This window comes from Octopus bimaculoides, chromosome 18 (assembly GCF_046866305.1).
Source record: "Octopus bimaculoides isolate indiv1 chromosome 18, ASM4686630v1, whole genome shotgun sequence".
Classification (NCBI taxonomy): domain Eukaryota; kingdom Metazoa; phylum Mollusca; class Cephalopoda; order Octopoda; family Octopodidae; genus Octopus; species Octopus bimaculoides.
The window spans coordinates 55,333,206-55,357,325 of NC_142945.1; the positions used below are offsets into that span (position 1 = coordinate 55,333,206).

A 24,120-nucleotide genomic window follows, 5' to 3' on the forward strand; every position below is an offset into this window, starting at 1 on the left:
TCCCTAATTAATCAATTTACTCTGCCATGTCCTGTAAATTGTTATGTAAATTAGAACAACCATTCTCCTCCTTCTCACATACAGACTGATTCACATTCATGAACTTTGCCACATTTCTATAACCCTAAACGACCCATCTGCTTTTATAGCCACTGGACACACTGTCAAGATGTGTTCACGTCTTTATAAAATCTTCAGTTTCTTAATGACATTTAACTTTTTTTTTTCTCTTTATTCTAAAATAAAATTCCTGTTTTCTTTTTTCAGTTATTTTTCGTTTTTCCTAAAGACCTTTGATTCTCCTTTAACATTAACCTTCAGCCTCTAAGCAAAGATTTCTTACCAATTACTATTTTTTCAAAGTTCTTTTTCTGTTTCTTTTTTCCTTTCTCTAAACTATTTCTCTGTGCTTAGCTCCATGCTTCCTTGCCATATTCTTGCTTCTTGAGGACTCTTATTCCAACTATGCAATCACTGTGTATTTTCCATTTTTTATTTAAATACTTTTGTATTTTTTTTTTCCTATGGTTCACTATAAGCAATCAGTTTTTCCACATCTCTATTATATGTCACAATCTTACTTACGTAAGCTTTTTCCTTTTCTCCATTTCTCCATAAATTACAGCTGTTCGGTTATGATAGTTGATATCTCTTGTTTGCAATAATCTCTTGATATTCCATCCAATTATAAAGACAATAAAAATCTCTTTTGCTCTCTCAAGATAAACGAGTTCACTGCAGATCTAGAAATGGTAATAGGTGGAACTGGCACGAAGGTAGTGCAAGCAAATCCAAAGACCCAGTTTTTTTATCATATGACAGTGTTACAACTACTACTACCACCACCACCACCACCACCACCACCATTTAATAATAATGATGATGATGATAATGATAATAATAATAAAAAGGAATTAGAACCCTGAATGGATGAAAGGCAAAGTTGATTTCAGTGGAATTTGAACTCAGAACACAGAGACGAACAAAACGCTGCTAAGCATTTTGCCCTGTTTTCTCTTGATTTATTATTGACTCGTTGTTACTGGGACAGAAGTAAGTTAGTTGTGAAGGCACATGGCTCAGTGGTTTGGGTATTTACTTCATGATCATAAGGCCACGAGTTCAATTCCCGATGGTGCCTTGTGTCCTTGAGCAAGACTCTTTATTTCACCCTGTGCCAGTCCGCTCAGCTGGCAAAAGTGAATTGTGTCTGTAATTCAAAGGGCCAGACTTATCACTTTCTCTGTCATGCTGAATCTCCCTGAAAACTACATTCAGGGTAGACACAGGTCTGTGGAGCACTCAGCCACTTGCACTTTAATTTCATGAATAGGATGTTCCATTGATTGGACCAACTGGAATCCTTATCTTTGTAACCAACTGCATGCAAGTGTTTTTAAGCTAGGTGACTTTAAATGAATTACCACTGTTTTTGGTACTCTGCATGAATTTAACATTTTCCCATATTTATAGCAAATCTCTTCTATTCTTGAAGGAAGACCAGACTGTTGAGAACATGTCCAATCTGGGTTACATAGATTATTGGATGAAGTCTATCCATGCTCATTCAGCAGAGAGTACTAAGAACACAATCACAAACTCCACACTCTCACCACCAATGTTTATAGTCGGCACTCATCGGAACAGCTTAAACGATGACCAAGACATCCTGAAACAGATGGTAAGTTTAGTTTTTATTTTGTTGTTGTGTCTAAGAAAATGGATCACTTCCCAACTCTGTAAGAGTCTCTTATCAGATCAGAGTGATGGAAACTGTCACTCAACTTGAGTGACACTCAAAACGCCAAGCTTTGACAAATACCAAATAAGTATAAAATGGAAACATCTGCGGACGGAATGTTGGTTCTATGCCACGCATGTTTGCCTCATTCTTGTTTCGGTATTTGGGAGTAATGCCATATTTTAATAGCTTGTGTTGATCAAATGTGGAAGATGCATGGCCAAGGGATTAATAGGACTTGGCTTTGATTCTCAGAGAAGGAAATGCATCTTTGAGCAGAAAACTTAATCCTTTAGCATTTAATCCGGACATATCTGGCCCAAATATTCTATCTGTTTTATATTAAAATTGACCACATCCAACCTCTCACACCTACCCTACAGTACCATTTTAAAAATATACAAACAAACTAATTGAAATGTTGAAGCTACAAAATAATGCTTGATTGATTCAAAACAATCTCAATTAATAAGCAAACATTTGACAAAGATGGCGAAATGGCAGAGTGGTTAGCAAGCCGGACGAAATACTTAGCAGTATTTTGTCTGTCTTTACATCCTGAGTTCAAATTCTGCCGAGGTTGACTTTGCCTTTCATCCTTTCAAGGTCGATAAATTAAGTACCAGCTGTGTACTAGGGTCGATCTAATTGACTGGCCCCTTCCCCCAAAATTTCAGGCTTTGTGACTAGAGTAGAAAAGAATACATGTGATAAAAAAATCTGAATGTTAAAGGTTCGAATTTCAAGATGTGGATGGTCTTGGATCTAGACAACTCTTTGTTGCTAAATGCAAACAGCAGCAAAGGTGCTGCCTTCAGATTAGCGGCTGCTTAGAATCCAATAAAGTAAGGAGGTTGTATTTCTGCAAGCATCTATAAATGTTCAACATAATGTTCCACTTTTTAATCTGAATGGGAGACTGGAAGATTTTGTCGTTTTTACTTTATGTAAACTACTGCTGTGTCTTTAATTGTCCTTGTACTGTCCCCAGTGTTTTGGCTCTTGTGGCCAAATCATTGTTCCTGTGGAAGAAATTGTTGTGGTTGTTGTTGATATTATTTTCAAAATATCTTGCTGTATTTTGCAGGTGAAGGAGAAGTTCAATGCCCTGGAGGAATTTCTAATTGGGAAACCTTATTATAAACACATAATAAAGCCATTCTTTGCTGTTGAAAACTACGGCAGTGAGGATGAAGAGGATGTACAGGTTTGAGCTCTTCAGGAAGACATTCATAGGGAAAAAGCTTTCAAAATCAGAATACATGTGTTAATATATTGCATAGATTATTTATGTGTGTCTGTGTGTCCATGTGTCTGCGTGTTTGTGTGTGTGTGTCTGAGTGTCCGTTCTGCGTCCATACCTAATGCTCCAATTGCCACCAGTATCACCATTACTTTCCTCATGCCCCATAACTTTCCTATTGCGTCTCGCAGTGGCTGGTATTTCTCACTCTTTTCTGGGTTTTATTACTATTATAAGACTCACAGCTTATTTTACTGGGTAAAATGGAAAGTGTCAGCTGTCCACAGCCAGCAGACTAAGCTGACACTTGTTTACTGGTCAGGCTTCAAGAACTCTGCAGAGAATTCTTGCAGTTACAATTATTATGATTATGATTATTATTATTATTATTTTTCATTATTATTTATAATACTTTTTGATTTTTAGATTTGTCTCTTACGTGAACATATCCAGAAAGTGGCTCTTCAGGAACCATACATGGGAGAAAAAATCCCCACAAGATGGTTACAGTTTGAAGACATAATTAATCAGCTAATTGACAATTGTAATAATTATGCAAGTATAGACCAGGTAGGTGATTAAGTTCTACATGCTTAGCACCTTTAATTCATTATGCAAAATCACAGCATTCAGCAAAGGAGAAGCTTCAGTTATTAATCCAAAAAGTACACACACACACACACACACACACACACACACTTATTGATCTTTAATTTCTTACCAAATCTCACCTGTGTTTGGTACATGTTGCTTCTGTTTCACTCTTATTCCATGGAAATCAGGAATCAAACACAAAGTCTCTCGAGCATCTTAAAGTGAATCCTTCTACCATTGATATTGGATGAAAGATCCTGTAAATGTCAGCTTCGTTTACCTGTGATGTGTTGATAACATCATTACTTTTGTTACTCTCTCATTCAAGTCTTTCCTCTGATAATTTAAATATTATCCATAAATATAATCTAATTACTAAATATCTTTGCATACACATGCTCTCTTCAAGCTGTTGGATGTTACTCTTAGTCAAGACTTTTCTCTGTGTTATTAGAAGTATTTGTTGTTGTTGTTGTTGTTGTTGAACTCCTGGCCAACTCTGATCAAACAGAGCTGTGATCAGTGCCAGTCCAACCATGACCATCTGTTTCTCAGGTGCTGTCTATCTAGGACTACATTCATCATCATCATTTAAAATCTGTTTCCATGCTGGCATGGGTTGCACATATGCATACACACGTATGATGGGCTTCTTTTCAGTTTCCATGCGCTAAATCCATTCACAAGGCTTTGATTGACCTGAGGCCAAGGTGGCACACAGTGGGACTGAACCCAAGACCATGAGAAACCAGCTTCTCAACCACATGGCTATTCCCACATCAATATATTATCTTTACCCTCCAGTTTGTTAATCCATTGAGAAATGGCTGACTTCATAGACTTGGTGCAGTTGTGGCAGTAATTCTTCTGCTGTCAGTGGTTTAATATTTATTGTACAAGTTGGAAACGGTGACTTAATTCTGCTGAGATAAGCATTATTTATTGCTTAATCAGAAAAACCATCCATTGAAAACACATGCCTACGACAATGTCCTCATAATGGAATGGTTTACCAACTTACCCAGCCCAGCAGTACACATATCATGTAACACAGAACATTTGTCTAATATAAAAGATTTGACATGTTCAGTTGTTTCCCGAAAAAAAAAAGAAAAATCTTTATTGATTTCTGTTCCACAATCAGAGAATCATGCACATTGCATTCATTTCCAAATCTTGCAGTTCCTCTCATGTATTTAAGGACAAAAAGGCAGAACAGAAAACAGAACAAAAGCTCAATGAGTTTTGCACGTTTTATACTTGTTCTGTTTTATTTCCTACGATAATATAAAAGGTTTCACTTCAAAACATGTTTGTGCCTGATGTTTTTTGAATCATCATCATCATCATCACTAAAACACAAACATGAAGGTTTTCTGTTGTTGTTGTTTAGCCCCAGGTCATCTTTGATTGAACACGCACATCTATAATGAAAGACATCCTAGCCATGACCATCTCATCTTTCCAACTATAACTTTTAACATAGATTACATTTTTCCTGCATGTCCTTCTCTATTTTTCAAGAGAGTATGGTTTTATTTGTGTGAGATTTAGCTGCTATTTCTACAAAGCAAGTAAACACAGAGAGAAATCAACCTCAATTACAGTTCACTCAAAAATGCACACATCCATAACAAATACCACAAGGTATTCTAACAACTCTGTCAATTCATCGATATTGTTGCAGTAAACACAGAAAAACTAAACAGTTTTCTCCAAACTTTTATCTCATTCAAGATAACAATAAAAACATGTCTCAGTTTGTGAAATTCAGTTTCTCACTTATGAAATATTGCTGCAGCTGTTTAATATTTTTATTCTTAACAATACATTTTGATTAAGGTAATTAGAATTTTTTTTTATGAACTTTAGACACTCTAGATTTGTGTAATGTTACAAACAAATTGCTTAATAAAGTACTTTGGTTCTGTTGCTATTGTTTCTTCCAAGCTCAGGTGGCAGACTTGGCTTTAGACATTGGAATTGAAGATGAACAAGAAGTGCAGACAATGTTGGATTTCTACCACGATCTTGGTGTCATTATCTACTATGGAGGCAGTTTATCTGCAGTCGACAACATTCTACGCAGCCTTGTCATTTTAAATCTCCAGTGGTTGGTGGAAATGTTCCGTAGGGTAATAACTGCCAACTACCCTCTGAATCAAGTAAGTTTTGTATAAAGTTTATCGGTTCTGTTTCAATATTTTCATTGAGAAGACTTTAATTAGACTTTCTTAAGATGAAGTAAGATATTAAACCGACAAGTTATTAAAGTTTCCTTTTTTGAATAACTTGAGAAATTCTCTGTGAAAATAACAGAAAAACAAAACAACAAAATTTTCAACCTGATTATTTTTTTATGGATTTTCTTTCGAATTATAAATTATCAATTTTCTACCTCCCCCACCCTCTCCCTGGGTTTCGTTGAATTAAACTACTTCCTATCTGTTTGTAGGAGAAAATGCCTAAGTTGTGGGAGGTGGGGGAAGATTCAATTTGATAATTTCTATATATTTATATTACAGCATTTATTTAGTTTCAATTAATTTGAGAACAATTATCTCTTAGAGTATTTTCCTTAGACACCAACCAAGACATTACATTCTACTCCATGCTGTGTAGAAACGATGGGAAAAAATAAATAACACTGACAGTAACACACATTAACATATAAACTAAAGAAAATTATATTTCACACACGCAAACATACACATCTATATTGATATTTGAATTTCTTGATCAGAAATATGCATCCCTGAATAATCAGGTCTGTTGACCTTATCCCCCAAAATACACCTGGTATTCCTCATACCCAATGGCCAGCTCAGTTGAAGCAGTGTCTTCTGCTGATTTAGACTCCCATGCCATGAGTTGATGGTGCAATATGTTAACCATTAGCTTATTTTGCTTTCCTCATATCTCAAAATAGTTATTTCAATATTTCCAGACTATTATTGTTGCATAATATTTTTTTTTAGCTGTAAACAATCTCAACTTTAACCTAGACATTTCTGTTTCTTTCTTTTCTTTCTACCTCCTGCTGTGTTTCCAGTTACATTTTCATCACAGAAACAAATCAAACAAAAAGATAAAACAAAACAACAAAAAAAACACATCCAATCTCTCATTCGAAAGACGACTGCCCTATGGAATTGCTTCCCTTTTCTATTTCTAAATGTTAAAAGTTAAACATTTAAATGTTAATTCTTTAAACCACAATAATTCCGCTCGTCCTTTCACCTTTTGGAATTAGGAAATGCTCCTTCTTCCACCAAGCTCTGGAAACAGCCCTCCTTTGACTCAGAAAGTAAAATACTTTATTGTGGACCTCAATTGGTATAAGGCCAGAATTTGTGGTCAAACTCCAGTACTCAACCAGTAGAGAACCCCTGTTAACCATTCAGACAATAAAATAAACCTTCTGCTTTATGCTCTCTTTATAGGAAAGTAGAAGGACATTGGACAAGCTTGTCACAGATACGGTCGCAGTATATATTTATTGTTTATGGGTTTTGCAAACATCTTTTTGTGTTTGTTCTCTTTTTCTTTTTCACAAAAGTCAGTTTTCTTACAGGATAGTGTTTATGTTGAGAAGCGACAGCAACTGGAAAAATATGGGCTTCTGGATGAGCAACTGATAAATTATTTATGGAATGATGAACTTGAACATAAGGCAGCCCTGTTGGGGTTGTTGCAAAAGTTTGATCTCATCTGTAAACGTATTCCTTCAAAGGTAGGACACTTTTATTTCATCATCATCATTTAATGTCCATGTTCCATTCTGGTATGGTTTGACTGGATCCGATGTGTCCAAGGACTACACCAAGTTCCAATGTCTACTTTGATATGGTTCCAATGGCTGGATATCCTTCCTAATGTCAACCTCTTTACAGCCGTGGACTGGATGCTTTTTTTTTTTTTTGTGCCACCTGCACTATTGAGGTTGCCATGCAGTTCATAGGGTTGTGAGCTCCTGGGGAGGCGGGTTGGTCAGCTCCATGCTAGGGAATGGGGGGGATTAATATGAGGGGAGGTGGGGCAGAACAGGTTTTTGCAGAGGGATCTGCAAGGCTACTCACATCAGGTAGGAGTGGGGTCAGATGGTTCAACACACAATAATAATAATAATAATAATCTTTTCTTTATTGATCACAACAGCCCAAGATGTAGAGATGGAACATGCTGCAGGAGAAATTGTGATTAAACAAAAAGAAGACAACAATGACTACAACAAGTATCAATTGAATATCAATGATGAAAGTGTCCCCCAAATGGGGGTGTGGGGACAAGAATCACCTAGAGCCAATCAAGGATCCCCCACAGGTCCTGAATTACTGTGATTACCTGTAATCTTGTTCTCCAGCTTACAGGTGCATGTTGAGGCTAGGCCCAATCACTAGCCATTCAAGTTGTGAGTTCGAATCCCAGACCGGGCTGTGTTCTTGAGCAAGACACTTTATTTCACATTGCTCCAGTTCACTCATGTGTAGAAATGAGTTGTGACGTCACTGGTGCCAAGCTGTATCGGCTCCTTTGCCTTTCCCTTAGACAACAAGGGAGTGGCATGGAGAGAGGAGGCCGGTATGCATGGGCGACTGCTGGTCTTCCATAAAACAACCCTGCCCAGTTCCCATGGTCAGTCATGACTGAAAGGGGTCTTTACCCTTTACCTTACCTTACGTGTGTGTATACATACATGCATATATATATAAATATATATATGTATGTGTGTGTGTATATATATATATGTATGTATATATGTATGTGTTTGTGTATATATGTATGTATATATATACGTGTGTGTATATATATATGTATATATATATGTGTATATATATGTGTGTGTATATATATATATATATATATATATATATATATATGTACAAACAAACACGTATGCACATATAAATATATTTGTAGAAAATCTAAAATAATCGATCTTCAGATTTCCTGATAATTTGGTTATTTAGACTCGACTGGTATATCTTCTTGCAGTCATCTGCCAGAAATTGCTTCAGTATTTTAAGATGGCATTTACTCTGTCTATCCGTGATATTTTTAATTAAAATATTTCAAAAACATTCTCTTCTTCAGATCTTATCTCCCATAGCAACAAATTAAGCCTGTTAAAAGGTAATGCAAATAAATGTTGAATCGAGGATATCTGGTTTCATTTTTTGTTTTTTTTTTTTGTTTTTCTTTACCTTTTTTTTTTCTGTATTTCTTTCCTGCCAATTAGGTGGATAACAGCAAAGGAGCTAGTTATTATGTACCTTCGATGTTTCATCTACCAAGAGATAACAAGAAGCTTCATCCAGGAAATTCAGATGTTGTCACCTTTTATTTAAATTTTCATGGATTCCTTCCAGGTAATTAACACAAATATCTTCATTTCCACCACCATCGTCACCATCACCATTATCACTACTGTCATCAACATCATCACAGCCACCACCACCACCACTACCATCATCATCACCACCACCATTATCAGTAACACCTCCACCACATTCCACTCTTGTCTAATTTTTCTGTGATGAAAACATTGTAATTGCCAGTATACAATTTTATTGGTGTGTGTGTGTGTGTGTGTGTGTGTGTGTACTTGAAAATTTATGTAATTTCATTTAAATTCATTTTCATTTGAACATCATTAGAAAATACAATGAAAAAAGAATTAGGAAAATGTTATTTTGGGGGGAAAACGAAATACTGTTGGAGGGTATTCAGTGCATGGATTCCAGGTAGAAACGGTTTGATGCAAAATGAATGAAGCCTGGTAATCGTCTGTGGTGACATGATTCAATTCCGTGAAAAGCAAAAATGAAACGAGCAAACCATGTTTCATACTTTTTCTTCACACTGTACTCGCTTTGCTTTATAGATTGCATTCATTTTAACCTAACATTTTCCTGGATCCTGTTATAGACACGATATATATATATGTATATGTGTACACACGCATATACATATGTGTGTGTGTGTGTTAGAGTTATTTTAAATGTGAAGTATGCAACCAGTAGGCATATTATGATGGCATGATAAGGGAACAATTGAATTTATGGAAAAGGAGTAATAAAAAGAAGGAAATCGTTGTGTGATATATAAAGGTTAATATATGCTTAAGATGGTATCAAACTGTTCTGGTGATCAGAAGCTATTGTCGATAACTGAGATGAAAACAAAAGACAGGTACAGTTGATGAGCTGAAGGTTGGAGTCATTTGGAAGTGTTACCTTAACAATTATCGATATAAATGTATTTGAAAGTGTTAGTGGTTTAAGATATGAGCACCAGTCTATCTAGAGAATGAACCCCTTTCATAGTTGAGGAGGAGATTGCAGTTTTGGACAAAGGCAGAAGCTAAATAACATTAAATTAGCTTTTGACTTTATGCATGACACCAAGCCAAGAAAGTGTATTTACGATGAAAATAATTCTGATGCTTTCAATGTTGAGGAATCTTTAAATTGGATTTCATTTATAAGGAATGGTGTTATTCTGGTTTAGCCTTTGATCAACCTTCATCAAGCTGGTCTACAATCACAATCATTCCTGTCGCAATTACCTTGGCTATTTTTTTGTGACATTGTATATCTTGGAGTACAGTATCCAGTGTGTCTTTTTTCTTTTTAAGATGGTTCAGTTTGGATTTAAAGTCGATTCAGCTGCTATTTCTAGCAGGACTGACGATCGCTTGAATATCTACGTCTCTCTTTTGACTGGTGAACTCCAGTTTGCTTGCTTGGAAATTGTTGTATGATTTTTGTTGAAATGAAAGCTCATAGAGACAAGAGATTGTTAAGCTCTTAAGAGACAAGGATTAAAATGTTTTGGTTTAACTCTATTTTCAAATTAACATCATAATATTTCCATTTAGCCCGGCCGTATTTACTATCACCAGACTTTGTCCATCATTCTTACTGAATTAAGATCTTTTATAAACAACTATTCTCAACTGTTTACATCCATTACAAAACGATTGAGATGAGATTTATTATATTTTTCAGAAGCATTATTTCACCGAATCTTAGCACACACCCTACATTGGTCTCAGGAATGTGGTGGCTCTGAGCCATATCTTTACTATCGAGTAGCTCGACTTTTTCTTGATTCTGAACATGATTTTATTTTAGAAATGTTACCCAGTTCATATGCAAAGGTCAAGGTAACAAATATTTTTACTAAAGTTCACCATGTTTGCTCATTATTTTATTTATCTTTAAATTTTGTCGTAAAACATTTTTTTTAATAAAATTATTTCTATATCTATTTTTTCTTTCATTGGTTCGACAAATAATTGGTTTCAAATTTTGGCACAAGGCCAGCAATTTTGGGGTAGGGTTGAGTCAATTACATCAACCCCATTAATCAGCTGGTACTTATTTTTATCGACCCTGAAAGGATGAAAGGCAAAGTTGACCTCGGCAGAATTCAAACTCAGAACATAAAGACTGACAAAATGCTGCCAAACATTTTGTATCAGTGAAAGTGATAGGGAAGTGTCTGTGTAATTTGGTGCAGAACAAATGTCTCAAGGGATTTTGTTCACAAAAACTCTAGTTTTTCAGTCTTCTTGTCAATGTTTACATCCTTCAACTCAATATAGAAAAGCTACATATATCAAAGCACATTTAGGTTTACAAACAGAACATTACATCAATATACAATAGACAAATATATTGTGTGTGTGTGTGTGTACACTTGTATTGAAAGGACATTTTTTCTGACACAGGTAATGCTTTAATGATTCTGTTAATCCACACCCATAATAATAATAATAATAATAATAATAATAATAATAATAATAATAATAATAATAATAATAATAATAATGGTTTCAAATTTTGGCCCAAAGCCAGCAATTTTGAAGTGGGGGGGGGGGGGGGGTAAATTGCTTACATCAACCCCAGTACTCAACTGATCCTTATTTTATAAACCTTGAAAGGATGAAAGGCAAAGTTGACCTTGGTGGAATTTCAACACAGGACATAAAGGTGGACAAAATGCCACTAAGCATTTTTCCCAGCGTCCTATGGTTCTGCCAGCTCATCACCTTAATAATAATACTAATAGTAGTAGTAGTAGTAGCAGCGCAACGTAACCAACCAAATATCTACATATATGTGTGTGTGTGTGTGTGTGTGTGTGTGTGTAGGTGGCGAGCTGGCGGAAATGTTAGCACGTTGGGCAAAATGCTTAGCAGTATTTTGTCTGTCTTTATGTTCTGAGTTCAAATTCCACCAAGGTTGACTTTGCCTTTCATCCTTTCAGGGTCAATAAATTAAGTACCAGTTGTGTACTGGGTCGATCTAATTGACTACCCCCCCATCCCCCCAAACTTTCAGGCTTTGTGCCTAGAGTAGAAAAGAGTGTATGTGTGTGTCCGTCCGTCCGTCCGTCCATGCAGTACAGTAATGGAGATATCAATGATAAAGCAGTAATGCTGTAACATGCGAATAAACACTTCAGTTAATAAATTAGCTGCTTTCAGTTCGAGAGAGAGAACAAAATTAACACCCTCATGCCGTTGAACATTTAAGTTAATTAAGTAAAAGATCTTAATTATTTGCTCCTACTATCAAAAAAAGATCTACTGTTCTAACGAGAATGCCTAGCTTCAATATTTAGTCACCATGTTTATATAAACCTCAAATACTGTTTTATTTTCAGCTTCAATTAATCTTGGAATTCTATTAGATTATTCTCTGAAGAAAAGTTATTGAACTTATCCGAGAACTCGGTTAAAACGTTGATAAAATATCTTTTATTTTCCGAATACTAAAATATAATAATGATAAAATGATTTCAAAGCTAGGAATTAGCCTGGATAAATTCCACCTAAATTCCTCTCATCTCTGTAACTGTATGACTTCTCTGACATGTTGGTGTTATTTCTAAGTCTTCACCTGGGTTTATTTATTAGCAATTACTACTGTCTCCAGGTGTTCTATCCTATCAAAGGATTTGGAAATTTGTAAAATTAATTATGTAACTCGTACAGATTTCAGTAGTTTCATACCATTATCTGTTATGATTGATAGACAAGAAGAAAACCCACTTCTTATTGTATTGTTTGCTGTAATCTGTTTGTTTGCAGGTTGTTGTGATGCGTGTTGCAGAAGCCAGAGAAGAGGATGTTTATATTAGTGACAATGGACAGAAAGCTCCTCTTGTAACGAGCCCCCAAGCAGTGGCTAAGGTATTCATTTGTGTTGATAATATTCTCCTGTCAAAGCGAACCGAAGCTTACAAATCTGATCTTGATCACTGAGATGATTCAGGGACTGTGGATTCAAAGTGAAGATGGTTTTTAGAAATAGCCAACCAAATTATTAATTCAGTTCTATTATTTTGAATAGGGGTGTGGGGTGGAGAGAAGGGTGTAATTAAGACTTACCTTAGTTTAGTTTTAATCATCATCATCATCATTTAATGTCCACTTTTCCTTGCTTGCAAGTGTAGACAGAATTTTTCTATGACTGGATGCCCTTCCTGTCACCAATCCTGTCACCAATCCTAGTGAAGTAATATTTCCCTGTGGTTAGATGTGATGTCAAGACAAGGGTACACATAAATACACAGACACACAAGCGCAACAAGATAAAAGATTCTTTCAGTTTCCATCTAGCCAACAGAGTCTTTGATTGATCTGGAGGTGTGGTAGAAGACATTTGACCAAGGTGCCATGGAGTGGGACTGAACCCAAAACCATATGGCTGGGAAGGAAGCTTCTTAACCACACAGTCATGCTTGTGTCTCTTAATAATGCAGCTGAACTAAAAAAAAAAGGAAAACAGAGAGCATTGAAGACAAAATTCAGTTTAGTTTAAATAATATTGAAAATTGGCTTTGAGCCAGAAAAGGGTCACAAATCTGGGGCTTATCTGAATTTCTGAGATGTTTAGTGACTGGAAATACAAGACTTGCCCCTGGGCAGAACACCAGTACATTACAGGGTTAATGCACTGGTGTAAAGAGTAATGAAGTGCCTTGCTCAAGGACAGAATGTACCACTCTATTCAAGAATTGAACCCTCAACCTGACAATCGTGTCCACTAAGCCATGCACCTTCACTTAAATAATGCAGTCAAGTGTCTTCCATTAATTTCCAAAATTAATCCAAAGCATTGAAGAGTGTTTTTCTTTCTTTCTTTCTTTCTTTCGTTTGTTCGTTTGTCAATAGAATATTGTCTCACGAAAGGATTGCTTTTTTTATTTAAAAAATTTTTTAAATTAAGGGTTAAAAAAAGCCATTTTATATTTCAACAGGTACGTAATTTTTTGGACACAACACTTCTTCGACTGCGGGAAGTATGGATGAAACGTATCTCCTACAGCACCAGTGTCAGTTGTCCGTGTGGCCAGTTATGTGATTTTCATCATATCAGTGGTTGTACGGCTGAGACTTGTCTTCATTTTCTCGATCTTGATGAATGTCTTAGCAAAAAGGTTAGTCTCCCTCACTCATTCCATGTTCATGGCACCCCACCCTTCCTTTTTTAACATTTTCTTGTCTGTTTTTTTTTTACATTTTTCTCTCCATCTACTGGTCTCAATCATTGGACTGTGACCATTCTGAGACAACATTTTCATTGGTCTTAATCATGGTTGTGTTGTTAAGAAACTTGCACTGTGTGAGACCTTGGGCAAGTGCTTTGTTTATATCCCCTTAACTTAGCTGCTTGACAAAAGTGACTGATAGTATAAGTACCAGACTGTGGTTGATTTGTTTGACTAATCCTTTCAAGGTGACACCTTCATCAGCCAAACTCTGTTGTGTTGTACGTGGTCTGTGGAATGCTGTCACCAACCCTCACCTGTTTTTCATCAAAATAATATTTTCCCTTTATCCTTTGAACACAAACAGCACCTGAGTAGGAAATGTTTTTAATGGTAGAATGCTTGTATCATGGTGATGTTGTTTACGATTATCATGGGACATCAAAACAAGACATGAACACATGCTCACATATAATAGGCTTCTTTTAGTTTCCCTCTCCCGAATCCTCTTTGGTTGGCCTGGGGTTTTAGAGAAGGTATTTGCCCAAGGTGCTGCACTATGGGACTGAATCCAGGACCCTGGGATTGCAAAGCAAACTTCTTATCTGTGTGCTACATAAGCACACTAACCCCCATGTCAGTGCCTTAAAGAAACAAATATCTAAGTCTGAATATTTCTTTTGTGGATCTAAACACACATCCTCAGAATGTCCTGCATTTGGTCAAACATGTATTAAATGTGTGGAGTGGGGGGAAGAATCATTTTGAGGACAATATATAATTTAAGGAAATGGTTGAGGGAATTGAAGAAATTGAAAATGAAGATTCTGCAAGTATTTGTGAAATTGGAATAAAAAATATAGAATGATGATTACGAAACTCAATAATGTTAACATTAAAGTGCCAGCCACATTGACAGCCGAGCAACTGCAATAGCTGAGAATTCCTGGATGGATTTGAATAAAGCAAAATTAAGAAAATGGGATTTCCAACTAAAACAAATTGATGGATCAGTCTTTGAGATTCTGGGAGAGTTTGATGCATTAATGGTAATTGGCAAGGAGAATAGAGAGAGATTGTGAGTGTCATTGTTGTAGAATGAAAAAAATAATAATAGCTTATTGATCTGAACATGAAGAATGAATGTTGATTGTTCAACATTAATTCTTGAGATTGAAACCCCAAGATGATTTGAGAGATTAAGAGGTTTCATGGCTAACATCCTTCTCAAAGGTAATATGAAACCATGCTATTTTGAGGCAAAAACCATTATCAATACATGTTAAAGTAAGGAAATTAATTAATAAAAGATTTTAAGTTCTTCCTAGAAAGAATAAACGGATCCCTGATTTAATTAGTGGATAAAGAGATCTCAGAATATGAGGGAACTATAAATTAGGTGTAATGGAAAGAATTTGTTCAGGATCTTATCCATTCCCTAAATACTGGATTGAGTTTCGTTGTTTTCAAGTGAAGAATTATTTTGCCAAAATGGATTTAAAGGAAGCACATCAACAAATTGAAATGTATTTTCAAGTAAGAGATGTTACACACCTATAAATACACCTAAGATTGTTTTTAAGGTGAACATGTTTCCAATATGGAATTAAAACAGGAAGTGCTACATTTTAGAGGGTCATAGAACATATTGTTGGAACATGGATAATTTCGTCTGTCTTTGTGTTCTGAGTTCAAATTCTACCAAGATTGATCTTTACCTTTCATTCTTTCAGGGTTGATAAAATAAGTACCAGTTATGTACTGGGGTTGATGTAATTAACTTACCCCTCTTCCCTGAAACTGACGGCCTTGTACCAAAATTTGAATCCATTATTTATCAAGATTCTGTACAATCATAAAAAGTTGAAATTCTCAGGCCTGATGATCAAATGAGTTGGATCTGTGTTAGAAATTGGTGAATTGTCTTTCCTTGGATAGAGTCTGACAGATGAAGATATATATCACCAGATTATCATTTAGCTGCAAGAATTATAGACATGAAAACTGACAAACGACAAGAAGCTATTAGAATCTTTTCTTAGACTTGTTAATATCTATGGAAGATTTAATGACCATTATTCAGATCACATATCACCGCTTAGAATCACTTTGTAAAACTGGTCTCCTGGTTTTTTGAAGAATCCTTCAACAAAACTCAACTAAGCAGATAAAAACTGCTGAAATCGTTATAGCTATTGGTTCAGATTTATAATATCACAAAAGAAGTTACGTCGAAAGTTGATGCAAATGAAAAAGCTATAACACAAGAAAAACTACCTTGTATTATGTTTGTCAACAACATTAACCACATCTAAAACAAGATATTCAAATATTGAGAAGAGGAAACCTGGGCAAATGTGTTCTGTATTCAAAGAGAATAGTATTTTCTGCCTGGCTGAAGATTTAAATTGTTCTCAGATCATAAGAGTAAGTCTCACAAGAATATATATTTTTAACAAGCATTGTAGTTTATCAAAAGTGCTGTCTGCTTGGAATATGAGATGGGGTTCTCGAATAATAGGGTTTGGTTGTGAAATATCTTTGTAACAGGATCTCAGATATCATGTATTGATCTATTATCGCAATTGCAGGAATTAATTATGGTGGTGGAGGTGGGTTTTATCAATCTTTTATAAATTGATGGATTAAAATGTAGAAATATAACATTGAAAACTACCAATATTTTATTTAAAAGGACTTTTAATAATTATTTTTCCGTTTTAGAAAAGTTGTTTAATTCATTGAAAAAAAAAAATTAACAAAGCACAGGCTTGGCTGTGTGGTTAAGAAGCTTGTTTGGCAACCACATGGTTTCAGGTTCAGTCCCTCTGTGCAGCACATTGGGTATGTTTTCTACTATAGCCCTGACCAATGCTTTGTGAGTGAATTTGATAGATGCTTCTACTCCGTTTATCTCTACTAAATTTTATTCATCAACGTTTGGTTGGTTTAAGGCTTTAGTAGAAGACACTCAGTTGGTCTCATACAACTGGGATTGAACTTGAAAGGATGGAGCTGCAAAGCGAACCACTTTACCAAGCAGCCATACTTGTAGCCGACATTTATTCTGGAGCAGACAAAGTGCAGTGGGTTGAATTATATGTATCTAATTCAACGGCTGAAGGAGATTTTGATCTTGTGATACTGTCATCAATTGTCCAGCAATGTTAACAGTATAATCATTTTGAATGTGAAGAGAAACTAGTTTAGACTGCTTTGAGAAAGCTTTCTCACAAATAATTGACAACAAAGGGTGAATAAATACAGACATAATAAGTATAATCGGTGTCTGAAAATCAACAGCATATTTACTTGAAAGACCATTATAGCAAGACTTCAAGAGATCTTGTTTTGTTTTCAATGACAAAGAAAGAAAGAAAAATGTAAAAAGAAATGGAATTCTGGTCGACTTCAATGTGAAGATTCTTTGGCCAAGTTTAACCAGGAGAGACACTACTTATAATTTGCAGGAAACAACTTGAAGACAAATGGTAAATTATACATTTCAATGGAGAACATCATTAAAACTATTTAGTAAACTATGTATAAAAGACATTTTCAATAAGGACACCTGTAATACTAGACACAAACAATTATCTCGCCTACTAACCCCTCCCCCCTGCCTCTGATATCAATAATTTAGGGAAGGCTTACATTTCATTTTGATAGATATCCTCTAATAGCTGAAATCTCTCTTTGTTTCTCTTCACCTCAACAATTTTACCTTTTTATTTCCATTTTACAGAATTCTTTCCTTTTTTTTTTATTGCAGTCTTTTACATTTCTCTGACTCTTCTTGTCTATTTGGCTCTTTTTTTTTAATTTCTTTTTCTTTTTTTTTTGGCTTAAGCAAATTCTATAGGGCTGGTCATTTTGTGTTGCTGCCCCCTCTGTATTCCCCACAAATGCTGTTGGTCAAGTGCTTCCTATTTCCCATGAGTAGGAAGCTGTTTTATGCACCACCTGCATCGGTTTCATTGCAGATGCAGTCATGGAAGCCATGTGCACGGAAAGCAATTAAATGTTTCAGTGAACCAACATCAATCTAGAAGGAATATGTCGATGATCCTTTTGTAAGAATGTAGGAATTCCACAGAGTTTGTTTGTTGTGGTTACAAAAATGTTCAACAGCGTGGAATCTAATTTTGCATCAGAGACAATTACCAAAGACTGACCCACTCTCCTAGACACATCAATTAATATAACTAGTGACAACGTGATTACTATAATTGCTGTACTAATAATCATGTAGTTATCTAAAAACCATTGTAATATTAGCCGTGGTGGAGCTCGGCTGAAAATATTTATATACACAGAACACCTACATAGAGATAATAGTATTTACCTCAACTGTGGGACGTACAAAAAACCCACACAATATTTATTTCACCATCATCATCATTTTACTTCAGTTTTCTTTGCTGGTATGGGTGGATAGGTTACTGCAGTGTCTGAGTCGGTTCTTATTTAGAATTACTGCTTTCCCAGATGGGTCAGAGGGGAAACACCTTTATCTTTCATCTTTCTCTTGGTTTTTATGCCTCAATGCCCTTCTGGTCACCATCCACTTTATAAAACGTACTGGGTGCATTTTATTGTGGCTATTGACAGTAGAGAGGATGCTATATTCTTATTGAAATATATAGAGAAAAACATCGACACACAGGGAAATAGTAATTTATCTCAGCACTTAAATATATTGAAAAACCTACAAAAAGAGAAGAGTATTTATCTCACTGCTAAAATATAGAGAAAAAAACCCTTTAAGATAATAGTATTTATCTTACCAGTAAAATATACAGAAAACCTGCATATAAATATCTTTACACTGAAATTTTCTTTAGAGGTTGAAAACTTGGAATAATTTCAACATTTATGTATAGAATAAGAGAAAGTATTTATCTAAAAGAAAAAAAAAGAAAAAAGGAAGTAAAATAAATAATAGAAAATGAATGAGAGATGTGAATATCAAAAGTCTACGTTTGTTAAAGAGTCTTTTTATAGAGAAATAAAATAAAATATCAACAAAAAGTCACATGAAGTTTCTGGAGGGAGTTAATTGTTAACTTGGATGATTTTTTTCATGGTGTGAAACAGATGGTGAGAGATAATTCCCCTGTTGGTAACATTCTCAACTGATGATGGCCATAACAGCTGAACTGGGATAATGTTGAGTAAAATGTCCCACTCACAAATAAAATGAACTTCTTGAGACAGATTTGAACTTGTCACCTTTACACATACACTTTGTTAAATTGTCTCTTATTTTTTTTTATTACTTTTTCCTTAAACAGGTTATTTGTTGTGGCCATCGCCGGATGAAAACAACATTCGTTCAAAAATGGTTCCCTCCCCACCACACAGTTGGTGAGTGCTTTTTTTTTTCTCATGTTTCTGAGTAAAAAATGCCTTAATTGTTTATATTATTTGCTTGTTAGAGTGAAACACAATTAACTATATTGGTAGACTTAAATGTTTTATACTTTAACTAAGATGGGAAGGTATGGGCCCTTAAATAAGGACCAAATGGGGAGAGGTGCAGCGTCTACCTTATACATCAAAATCAGCAACTCAGTTTTTGAATCCATAAGGAACAGACACACTACACACACACATACATGCACAAACTCTGTTATATATTTATATATATATATATATATATATATATATATATATAAAGAGAGAGAGAGAGAGAGAGAGAGAGAGAGAGAGAGCAGCTATATCTTGAAATAAACCATTTTCATTACACAAAGCTGTTAGATTCAGTTTCAATTTGAAGTGAATTTAAGAACTTTGGCTGTTTTTGCACATCTCTTGTACAATGTTGTTGCTTCAGTTTCACCACACAGTCTCACACCAAACCATTTTCTAGACTTGTACAACTCCAAGGTGTGTGAATGCATTTCAAATGGGGTCCTTCTTGACCCTCTGATTGGCCTCTCAGAAGCTGCGATACATAAACAGGTACCTACCATGAGAATTAGGGTACAGTTTTTATAACAGTTTGAGAGGTACCTTCCATGGATGAAGATAGTGTCAGTATAAATGTAAGGTGGTATCTTTTTGTGTGTGTGTGTCCATGTCAGTTAACCAGTGTCATGATTATAGAGTGCTCTCTTATGTCTCATCACATAGCAATTAGACAAATAGAGATTGATGAGATGATTGCCAAACTGAAATATGTACTGTGATCCATACAATCCACTAAAACCTTCCTAAATGGTGCTCCTGTATGGCCACAGTCACTGACCAAAACCAGTGAAGCTCTAAAGTAATTACACCCAATAATTAGCTTCATATTGGTAATTGCTGTAAGCTTTATTAATTGTAATTATTATTTTGTTTGTTTGTTTTTTTTATTGTAAAAGCCTTGAAGAAGACAATCCTTTCCAACAGTTTATTAGAATCGACAAAAGGTAACTTTGAGAAAGAAATAACAGATTTGCCTTATTGGATCAAAAGTGCTGCCAAGTTATTAAATAATGGAGTGGAAAACCTAGACTGGGTCTGTTTAGCCAATTATTTGGGTAAGAACACAAGAGAAAATTATTATTGTTGTTGGATGTGTCTGATACTTGGAGAAAAATTTGATTTCTTCTGCTCTGTAATCGATTGCCTAACTTCAGTTTGCTACATGTTCACTACCACATGGTTACTTGTGAGTAGATTTGGTAATCAGAAATTGACTGAAGCCTGTCATGTATATATATCGGTGTGTGTGTCCTTGTTTTGGTTTTACATGTTTGTTGTAAATGAATGTCATTCATTTCCAATCTTCTGCAAAAGCATGTCTGACCATGAATCTAGCATCCCCACCCAGCTCAAAACAATATCTGTTTATCGTAATTTCTGGGTTATTTCCCATCATCAGCACAGAATAATTGTTCGGCTAGAGGTGGTGCTGCCAAATTCCCATTCGAAATATATAGTTTTCAAAGTGACAACAAGTCACTGATCTATAAATTAGAAAATTACTATTTTTAAATCTCACAACGAGAGATATTAGCAACAGTACTTTGGAGTAAAGATTGTTTGCCTTGTTTGAAAATATAAGGACACAGATCGTGTCGTATAACCAGCTGGAGACGATGTCTCCTGGGGCTAAATTACAGCAACATTCGTCCTAAACCAGGACTGCCATGTTATGTTGGCAAACAATCTTTACTACAAAGTATTGTTGCTGAATATCTCTTGTTGTGAGATGTACAAATAGTAATTTTCTAACAGTGAATGTCGTTTTTATGGGTTTAAATATTCCTCAAGCATCTTTGAATTGGTAACGAATTTGTATTTGTACCTGTTACTGATTAGTGCAGTCACCCTGTATTATATAATTAGTATTGTAATTGAACATTTTATATTAAGTGTAAAAAAAAAAATGCTCTTAAATTCACAGTCTCCTAAATTTATTGTCAATTCAGGTTATAAGAAACCGAAAATCGATAAATTTAATAATGATTTAAATCCATCACTTGCTCTGCTCACTGACTGGATTCTTGGCAGCGGCAACACACAGGTGTCTGTGGATGTATTGCACACTTTCTTGGAGAAAATGTCCAGGTATGACATCATAGATCTTCTGAAACAAAGCAGAGGTAAGTACAAAAAAAAAAAAGATAAAGAAGATAAAATTTTTAAAATAAGTAAATAAAATGTAAATAAATAAAGGTATTGTTTTGATAATGTGATAATATATTTAATTAAATCTTTCAAAGTAGCAGATTAGCAAAATCATGTCAGGACCTTTAGATTAAATGCATTTATTTGATTAGGCCCTGTGTATACTTTGGAAGCAGCAGTAGTAGTAGTAGTAGTAGTGGTAGTTTACTGTTCTTCTCTTACCCCTCCCCCCTTCTGATGAGGTCAATTGTCTAAAAAAATTATAATTATATTAACGATTGCTAATTTCTGTCATTTAGATAATTTACAATAGCAAATGTGTTTTGCTTTTCCAGAACAATCCCACTGCCCACAAGTGTTTATCAGTTACCAGTGGGACAGTCAAGATGCAGTGAAGGCCCTGTGGGACAGGCTGGAAAGAGCCGGAATCTCTTGTTGGATGGACATTGGCCAGATGGGTGGTGGTGACCAGCTCTATAACAAGATTGAACAAGGAATTCGGAATTGCAAGGTGAGACACATCTACTTGGCATTTTGAATTGTGTGTATGTTGCGGGGAGGCCAATATCCATAACGTACCTCTCCTCCAAATTTCAAGACTTCAGCTTTTGTTAGAAACAATTATTTGGGGCAGACGACTGGATAATGCTTTGGCAGGATTCCTGGAGCAGCAGATGAAATGCCTTCTGCTATATAAACAGCATTTGTTCATCCTTTCGGGGTCGATAAATTATAGTGGAAGGATTATTATTATTATTATTATTATTATTATTATTATTATTATTATTATTATTATCATCATTATTACTAACAAATTCCATCTGACCCATGCAAGTATGGAAAAGTGAACGTTAAAAGCAGACATTAAATGATGATGATGATGATAATGATGTTCCTGGTGGAGTGGAATTGGTAAGTTTTGAAAGAGATTTACTTAGAAGTGGAGAGTCAAGTGCAAAGCAATCTTTGCATGGAGATGCTTCCAGAACGATCATGTTTGAGAAGTGGGAAAATGGACGATTCTGTTTTGTTGCTAACGAAGAATCTAACTTTGATTGCTTTGAAATTGAATTCAGTTTAATTCTTTTAAGTTGTAATTAATAATCTTTCGTTATTAATTGATAATTTCATAATTGTGCTTAATCTGAAATGTTCTTTGATATCTTCTTTATATTCCGTTTGCTTCCATGGCTCTTTTAATGATGTTCTACTCATACGTGTTATGGATGCAAGCACTTAGCTTATGCCACAACCATTTGTGTAATTTATCTTCGTTAATAAATGTGTTCAACTTGACGACTCATTTAATTGTCAAACTCCATATTCCTTGACTTTTTGAGTCTTGTCTTCTTTTTACCTTTTATCTTTTACTTGCTTTAGTCATTGGGCTGTGGCTATGCTGGAGCACCACCTTGAAGGGTTTCTTTTAAAGCCTGGTACTTATTCTGTTGCTCTCTTTTGTCAAAACTCTAAGTTACAGAACGTAAACAAACCAACACCAGTAGTGGGGGAACAACAACAACAAAGAGACATACACAAAACACACATATATATATGAAAGGCTTCTTTCAGTTTCCATGAACCAAATTCACTCTTGAGGCATTGGGTAATCCTGGGCTATAATAGAAGACATTTGCCCCAAGTACTACACAGTGGGACTGAACCTAAAACCGCATGGTTACTAAGTAAGCTTTTTAACCACATAATAGATTTCGTTAATAATAATTTTACATCCAGTTTTCCTTGCAAGCCATCAGATGCAACTTGTGCATTATGTGAAAATAGTGCACTATGTTGCACTAATGATTATCTCACTTCTTAAATAAACTAATATTGACCAATAACTTACATTGTTTCAATGTCCTCTCCGTCGTTGCATAATTATCTAAGAGTGACAATATTCTCTCCTCTGCCTTTCATTCTTTTAGAATTAATTCCTGGAATCAATTTAATAATCCTATAAAGCATTTCTTACATCTCAACATAATTTTAATTAGAAGACTAACTATTGTTTTTTCAAGCAGATGGCTTCCCTGAGTAACTTGACAGTACAGTCTGCTATTTTGCTCCCAAGACACTATCTTCGAATTCTGCTCTCAGTGAACTCTTTACAAGATATACCAATATTTACTGTTTATTTTATTCCATTGGGTTTTTTTTTTTCATAAAGTAAATATATTTGCTTCTTGCAAGTCTCTTTGTTTTTTGTTTTTGTTTTTCTTTCATTGTTAACCAGTGACCTTTGGTGTCTTGGTGTTGTATAAGTAGCAGAAGTGATATATATATATATATATATATATATATAAAACCCATGCCAGCATGGTAAATGTGTGTGAAATGCTGGTGGTGCACGTGTGTGTGTGTGTACACACATGACCCATACCAGCATGGAAAGCTGACATTAAATGCTGGTTTTATA

The 24,120-nt window shown here is 35.1% G+C and overlaps 1 protein-coding gene across 1 annotated transcript in view; it reads left to right on the plus strand.

Annotated features, from left to right (window-relative positions):
• LOC106875913 (uncharacterized) overlaps positions 1 to 24,120 on the plus strand; it is a 57,288-nt gene that overhangs the window by 29,487 nt on the left and 3,681 nt on the right. The window contains exons 8-20 of the mRNA XM_089366304.1: positions 1,496 to 1,681; positions 2,829 to 2,948; positions 3,411 to 3,554; positions 5,534 to 5,743; positions 7,153 to 7,311; positions 8,818 to 8,947; positions 10,589 to 10,746; positions 12,679 to 12,780; positions 13,851 to 14,030; positions 19,376 to 19,448; positions 20,450 to 20,608; positions 21,503 to 21,676; positions 22,037 to 22,212. Of these exons, the coding sequence (XP_089222430.1) occupies positions 1,496 to 1,681; positions 2,829 to 2,948; positions 3,411 to 3,554; positions 5,534 to 5,743; positions 7,153 to 7,311; positions 8,818 to 8,947; positions 10,589 to 10,746; positions 12,679 to 12,780; positions 13,851 to 14,030; positions 19,376 to 19,448; positions 20,450 to 20,608; positions 21,503 to 21,676; positions 22,037 to 22,212 (1,971 nt within the window). The remainder of the gene's footprint in view (positions 1 to 1,495; positions 1,682 to 2,828; positions 2,949 to 3,410; positions 3,555 to 5,533; positions 5,744 to 7,152; positions 7,312 to 8,817; positions 8,948 to 10,588; positions 10,747 to 12,678; positions 12,781 to 13,850; positions 14,031 to 19,375; positions 19,449 to 20,449; positions 20,609 to 21,502; positions 21,677 to 22,036; positions 22,213 to 24,120) is intronic.